This window comes from Hemibagrus wyckioides, linkage group LG02 (genome assembly GCF_019097595.1).
Source record: "Hemibagrus wyckioides isolate EC202008001 linkage group LG02, SWU_Hwy_1.0, whole genome shotgun sequence".
Classification (NCBI taxonomy): domain Eukaryota; kingdom Metazoa; phylum Chordata; class Actinopteri; order Siluriformes; family Bagridae; genus Hemibagrus; species Hemibagrus wyckioides.
The window spans coordinates 19,639,199-19,646,757 of NC_080711.1; the positions used below are offsets into that span (position 1 = coordinate 19,639,199).

The window sequence follows — 7,559 nt, forward strand, 5'->3', positions numbered from 1 at the left end:
TCCCCAAGCCTGAGCTAGTGTAGGTCCATGGGAACAGTAAATAAAATCCATGCGTATATGCCTCAATTGCCCTCAGGCTTCCAGACGTGCTGAGATGTGCTACCACGGGGAAAGTGTTCTCTCCTTTCGCCTGGCCAGAGATAAAAGTATGGAATTTGCACTTATCAAGAACAAGATGCTTTAGTGTGGTGATTCTGTTCCTGCAAATGGAGATTAATAAACTGCAAGGTTTATAGTGATAGGTTTTCATTCCTAAATGCATCTTTAGTATGCATAGTAAAACTAGGAACAGTTCAGACTCCTTTGTGTTTCATGGTTTGGTTACAGGAACTTCTACAGCTCTTTGGCTGTTTATTTTATTTGAGAAGAAAAAAATTCCATTTATCCCCGCTATATAAATAGACCTTTCATCCTTTAGGGGTGAACTGGAACCGTGTTTTGTACATTGTGCATGACCATGTTGGCTGCCCTGGAAGGTCTGCTTTTATCAGTGTTGTACTGTTTGTATATATTTGTATGTTTGTGTTTAAACATGCCTTAATTTGACTTCTGAGTTCCGGGTATACATCTGGGAAATGTTATAATCCAGCTGGTCAGAGGGGTCATTGGGTGTGTTCAAAGTTACAATGTGATGTTTGAGTATAAAATATAGGTCAGTAATGTTGAATGAATGAACTTCTTAGGGTGTTTCCAAAGATGATTACTATGTTTTATTCCAGCGATCATTCCAGTAGTTTTTACAAGCTTGTCTCCTGTAGAGCTTGTGCAAGACACTGCATCAGTTTTTTGATAAACTGTGCTCAAGGATACTTATCCCTACAATCAAAAGATTACATTTCTTTCTTTCTCTTCTTTTACAGGTTTCCGCAAAATCAGTCTGGATGACCTGCGCAAAGCTTACATTGTTAAGGATGTTCAGCAATACATCCTGCACAGGCTAGACCAGGAAGAGGCACTAAGGCAACACCTGACCAAGGAGACCGCAGAAATGCTGAACCAGCTCCATATTAAAAGCAGCGGCTGTTTCTTGTACCTAGAGCGTGTACTGGATGGCGTGGTCGATAACTTCATCATGCTCCGTGAGATCCGCGACATTCCGGGAACACTAAATGGACTCTACCTGTGGCTCTGTCAAAGACTTTTTGTCCGAAAACAATTTGCCAAAGTACAACCCATCCTGAACGTCATTCTGGCCACATGCAGGCCTTTGACAGTGAAGGAGCTGTACCATGCCGTCTGGACTAAAAACATGACCCTGACCATGGAGGAGTTTCAGAAAAAGATGGACATTCTCTCCAAATTGCTTGTGGATGGGCTCGGAGGTACCAAGATTCTTTTTCACTACAGTTTTGCTGAGTGGCTACTTGATGTTAAGCACTGCACTCAGAAATACCTTTGCAACGCTGCTGAGGGTCACCGCATGATGGCTATGAGCTATACGTGTAGAGCCAAACAGCTTAAACCTCTGGAGGTGCAGGAGTTTGCTTTTCACTTGATCAACTCCAACCTGCAGATTGAACCTTTTAACCTGGCTCTGTGGATGGTGTGGAATGGCACACCTGCAAAAGACTCCCTTTCTACATCCATTCCCAAAGAGCAGGAGGTCTTGCAGCTTCTGGTCAAAGCTGGAGCTCACATCAGCAGTGAGGATGATCATGCTTCATGCATTGTTCAGCAAGCACTGGAGCGAGAGGATTCTATCCGCACTTTGCTCGATAACGGTGCCTCAGTAAACCAAAGTGACTCCAGCGGACGTACTCTACTGGCTAATGCGGCGTACAGCGGCAATCTGGATGTGGTGAATCTCCTCATTTCCAGAGGTGCCAATATGGAGCTTGAAGACAACCACGGACAGACACCACTCACACTTGCTGCCAGACAAGGACACACCAAGGTAGTTAACTGTCTGATCGGCTGTGATGCCAATATCAACCATACAGATCATGATGGGTGGACAGCTTTAAGGTCGGCAGCTTGGGGTGGTCACTCTGAAGTGGTATCGGCACTCCTCTATGCAGGTGCTAAGGTTGACTGTGCAGATGCAGACAGCAGAACTGCCCTGAGAGCTGCAGCATGGGGAGGTCATGAGGATATTGTCCTTAACCTTTTACAGCATGGGGCAGAAGTCAACAAGGCTGATAATGAAGGAAGGACTGCACTCATTGCGGCAGCGTACATGGGACACAGAGAGATTGTCGAGCACCTGCTGGACCATGGTGCTGAGGTAAACCATGAAGATGTCGATGGACGGACAGCTTTGTCTGTTGCAGCCCTCTGTGTCCCTGCTAGCAAAGGCCACGCCTCGGTGGTCAGTCTTCTGATTGACCGTGGTGCTGAAGTGGACCACTGTGATAAAGACTGCATGACTCCTCTTCTGGTTGCTGCCTATGAAGGGCATGTGGATGTAGTGGATTTGCTTTTAGAAGGAGGAGCGGATGTTGACCATACAGACAATAACGGAAGAACTCCTTTGCTTGCTGCAGCATCAATGGGACATGCTTCTGTTGTCAATACGTTGCTCTTTTGGGGTGCAGCCGTAGACAGTATTGATAGTGAAGGAAGGACTGTGCTCAGCATTGCATCTGCTCAAGGGAACGTGGAGGTAGTCAGAACTCTGCTGGACAGAGGCCTTGATGAAAATCACAGAGATGATGCTGGTTGGACACCTTTACACATGGCAGCATTTGAGGGACATAGGCAGGTGTGTGATGCTCTCATTGAACAAGGTGCTCGATGCTCAGAGGTGGACAATGATGGACGTATACCCTTGATCCTTGCTGCTCAGGAGGGACATTATGACTGTGTGCACATCCTTCTTGAGAATAAGTCCTGCAGTGATCAGAGAGGGTATGATGGAAGAAACTCCCTCAGGGTTGCAGCCATGGAAGGACACAGAGATATTGTTGAGCTTTTGCTAAGTCATGGAGCTGACATAGACTACAAAGATGCTGATGGCCGCCCGACCTTGTACATACTGGCGCTTGAGAATCAGCTAGGCATGGCAGAGTATTTTTTAGAGAATGGAGCAAATGTTGAGGCAAGTGATACTGAGGGCAGGACAGCCCTTCATGTTTCCTGTTGGCAAGGCCATGTGGAAATGGTGAGGTTGCTGATTAGCTACCATGCAGATGTGAATTCTTGCGACAATGAAAAACGATCTGCTCTTCAGTCTGCCGCGTGGCAAGGTCACACAAAAGTTGTGCAGTTTTTGATTGACAATGGCACTCATGTTGATCACACTTGCAATCAGGGAGCCACCGCACTTGGCATTGCTGCTCAAGAAGGTCACATTGATGTAGTACGGATTCTTCTTGAGCATGGTGCAGATCCAAACCATGCAGACCAGTTTGGTCGTACAGCAATGAGGGTGGCAGCAAAAGGAGGCCACTCAATGATCATCAAGCTTCTAGAGAAATATGGTGCCACTAGTCTGAATGGTTGCAATCCCTCACCTATACATACTATGGAGCAGAAGACCCCGCTGTCAGTTACAGGAAAGATGCAATCACTTACCATCAAATCCAGTAGTTCAGGCAGTACAGGAGCTGGAGATGTTCAACCATCAGGTCGAGGTTTATCTAATGGACCAGTTCATGCTTTCAGCTCCCCCTCTGAATCTCCAGACTCCACAGTGGACAGACAGAAATCCTCCCTCTCCAATAATTCCCTGAAAAGCTCAAAGAATTCATCACTGAGGACCACTTCATCCACCTCAACAGCTCAGACAGTGCCCATAGATAGTTTCCATGGACTTAGCTTCACAGAGCAAATACAGCAGCACTCTCTGCCTCGAAGTCGCAGCAGACAGTCTATAGTTTCCCCTACTTCGACCACAAAGTCCATTGGTCCACAGCCTGGTTCTCCTACCAGTGAATTTGACTGGAGTCAAGTCAAACCAGGCCTGAAATCCTCTAAAGGAGGAAAGAGTGGGAATGGGACAAACTATTGCACAAGAAAGGAAGGATCTGGAGACAAAAAGAAATCTAAAAACAGTGGTTCCCTTCCACATGGTCAGGTTTTGGAATATGAGATGACTCAATTTGATAAAAGAGTTGCTCTCAACAAGCCAGTGTCCAACTTTGCAGTCAAGGATCCTCATTGCAAGATTGTGCTAGGCGGCTCCAACACTCTGGACTCTGGCCAATCGCAGGAGCCATATTATATCCAACAGCAGAGTTGTGCTGAAAAGAAGAGAAATGGGATTATGACCAACCCTAACTATCATCTACAGGGAAATCAAGTCTATTTAGGGAGAGTCTCAGTACCCAGAACTGTGCACAACAGGAGACATCAGGAAGTTCTTGACAACTACCCATTAGGGGAGTCTGAATTAAGCCTTAAACAAGCTCTGAAACTGCAGATTGAAGGATCAGACCCTGGGTTCAACTACAAGAAAGAGACACCATTATAACTGGTAAGTGGAAGTACTTGACCTAATCTCCATTTTGTTTAAAAAATTTTAAACACATTGTTTGTTGTTGTTGCTTGGAAACTATATAGAGCTGAGCCATTGTCAATCCACGGGTTAATTGGTTTATAGTCAACTATGCAGCCATTGAAGATACTGTAGTAAAATTATGCTTTTTTTTTTTTTGTTCCAAGAAAACATTTTTCCACCTGAATACTAACTGAAACGATTTTGTTTCAGGCATCTTAAACTGAAACCCTCATCCAGATCCAGATGTTATGGAGAATGTGCCAAAGCAGCTGTTTTCATCGGGAAATATATATATCAGGGGTTGTATGTACGAAAAAATTCTCAGAACGAAAGTGCTTGATCTAGAATCAGATTTTATATGTCTTAATAAAGTCAAATACAACGTGAAATGATCGAAAAAGGAACTGATCTCCCAGATCGGCACTTAGCTCCTGCAATGTACAAACATGCTCCCAGAAATCATTGCTACTCAGCCCTCAGTGAAACACCTCAGCTCGAATAAAAAGGAGGAAGAAAAGGAAAAAATTTTTAAAAAACTGTGGAATCCTAAGGGAAGTATCCTGATTGCAGCATATGGTAAATAATATGAACTGAATATCTATGTGCCTACCGATGTTACAGCCTACTCATATTCATGCACATCATCATTTTAATTTAATGTATTGCTATTTAATAAGCCATTTATGCACTTTTTATTTTTTCTGCAATGAGAAAAAAAATCTAATCACTTAAGCTTGGTTTTCTTTTTTTTTCCCTTTATTTTTATGGTGCTTGTTTTTTTTTATTGTTTTTATTATTTAGTTGGGTTTTTTTTTTGGTTGTTCACTTTTACATTAAAATTTGTCCAGTGCTTTTGTTCTACCTGTATAAAACAACTCAAATGTATCAGCTGACCAAGGACAATAATAAGAATATCAATAATCGCCTCTGGAGCGAAAAAAAACGTTTATCAAAATTCCCTCCGTAAATCTTGTCAATCTTGTCAATAAGTCAGTCGGTATGCATTTAATAGTAATGGCAGATACAACTTACTCCCATTCTGTGTAGTTAAATATATTTATTTTTGAAAAAAACTTTTAGTTGTCATACTATTTCATGGTGCTGTGTGCAGGTTTTATTTACGGTAATTTGTCGTCTTTCTCACCTACATTGTCTTAGTTTCGCTTTTTTTTTTAAACCATGTTTATTGTAGTATTACCGATGCCCTGAGGGGGCGGGGTTTATGTGACCCCGCCTTGTATTTTTATTTAGTCCCTGTGGGACCTTTTTTTCTTTTGTTTTGCTTGTTTTTTTAACCATTTATTATTATGTTGAATTATTTACAGTCATATTTAAACACAAATAGAATTTGGTGCTATATATGGTTAAAAAAATAAATAAATAAATAAAAATAGGTTATCTGTAATTGACCGTAGGTTCAATTTTTCGCCTCAAGACAATTTTCCAGACTATAAGACACCTTCTTTTTGAGAATGTATTGTGTCCAGATCTGTACAACTAAATAACATATGTTATACAAAATCCTACCAATAAATGAAGTGAATTTATTTAAACACGTCATCATGGCAAGCACAAATTACCAATTGTTTTTGTTTTGTTTTTGCATTGATGCCAATTTGACTGGTTTGTCAAGGGTGGACATATCGTATCGGTCAAAGAAAATCTCCAAAGTGTAGGTTCTCTGGTTGTTGAACCTACTTGTCCATAGGCTACCGTTTTGTCCACCACTGAATGACATCTACATTAAAATTTACCTATAAATGTGTCTGAAACAACCTGCGACATGCTCAAGACTTAAACAAGAATATTAATGTTAATAATTTAAACAAATTTATTGTCATACTACGACCTAAACTATCGCTAAAATCTGTGTGAAGAAGCGATTGAGGTTTAAGGATGAGAAAATCATCATTGCTTTTTTAGCTACATTAGCCTTATAGTTACAATGCAAACCTAAAGAAATAAACACTGTACACCAGATGCTAATTTCGGGTTTTTTACCACATCGTTCATCACATTGTTCCTTCTTCTTAGACTTTTGAAAGGACGCAACATAGAGATTTTATTTTCTCAAATAAACGTGTCTTATAGTACGAAAAATATGGTATTTAAAATATAAATTAACAAATTTATTTTTCAGTCTAGGCTTCGACCGTCAATGTGACAATTCTGTATCGTTATGCTAAGTCTGATGAAATGTTCTCTTTGTCAAAATATTAAACTGAAGAAAAAAACAAACCTGGTAAAGAGGCTAGAAATTTTCTTGCCTATGAACATATCAAAGTAATCCATAGTTTGGGTTTCAGGGCATCATGTGAAATGTGTTCTCGTTATGCCAAAGTTGAAACAGTAACTAGAAATCGAGTGAATTTGTACGAGTGTATGTAGCGCTTCGTTTTACGCTGCTGGCAGTGAGAGCTGAAGAATAAAAGAAAGGTAATAACAGAAAATAACAATAATAATAAAATACATTTGAAAGCTCAGGATGTCAGAACAAGAGCCTTTCAAACGAAGGTAAAGAGAGAGAGAGAGCCAGTGAGAGAGTGTCTTTTGAAAAAGAAATTCTCGACAGTATTCAGAAACGTTAAGCCATCTGTTGACCTGCAGTGTTGCTTCATTATCTTTTTCTGTTCCTCCACCCTGCATGTCTGTCTGTCTATTCTGTGTAATATCTCAACCTCGGGGTCTGATGAAAGAAGTGTGAGATTGGATTGTAAATAGCTTGACCATGTACATTTAAACTTCACTTTTTTTTTTCTTGTATTATATTAAGGCGATTTTTTCTGACGTATATTAAAGTGCTTAATAAACATATTTGCTTTACTGCTGAAGCTGGTTGTTGTCTTTGAGAGACAGAATTATTGGCCCCTTTTGAAGTAAATGAATCCGTTATACAGTAACACATGCACAAAGTGATATTTCGTTCTGGAAGATTAATTCTTACATCTTCGGGGTCATGTTAGATCCAAACCCTAACCCAGGATCACTGGACCTAAGGACACTAGTCTATCATAGGATACCATAAAGACATGTTAGAACATTTCAGTGTAGACATTCCACCCATCAATGTTTATGTGAGGTGGGAGGAAACCAGGGAACCCAGAGGAAACCAATGCAAACA

The 7,559-nt window shown here is 41.0% G+C and overlaps 1 protein-coding gene across 5 annotated transcripts in view; it reads left to right on the forward strand.

Annotated features, from left to right (window-relative positions):
- Positions 1-7,269, forward strand: part of ankrd50 (ankyrin repeat domain 50) — a 31,415-nt gene extending 24,146 nt beyond the window's left edge. For all 5 annotated transcript variants that reach the window (XM_058411676.1, XM_058411659.1, XM_058411667.1 and 2 more), the window contains exons 4-5: positions 861-4,414; positions 4,649-7,269. In XM_058411676.1, coding sequence (XP_058267659.1) covers positions 861-4,411 — 3,551 coding nt within the window. In that variant the 3' untranslated portion in view covers positions 4,412-4,414; positions 4,649-7,269. The remainder of the gene's footprint in view (positions 1-860; positions 4,415-4,648) is intronic.
- Positions 7,270-7,559: the final 290 nt, after the last annotated feature.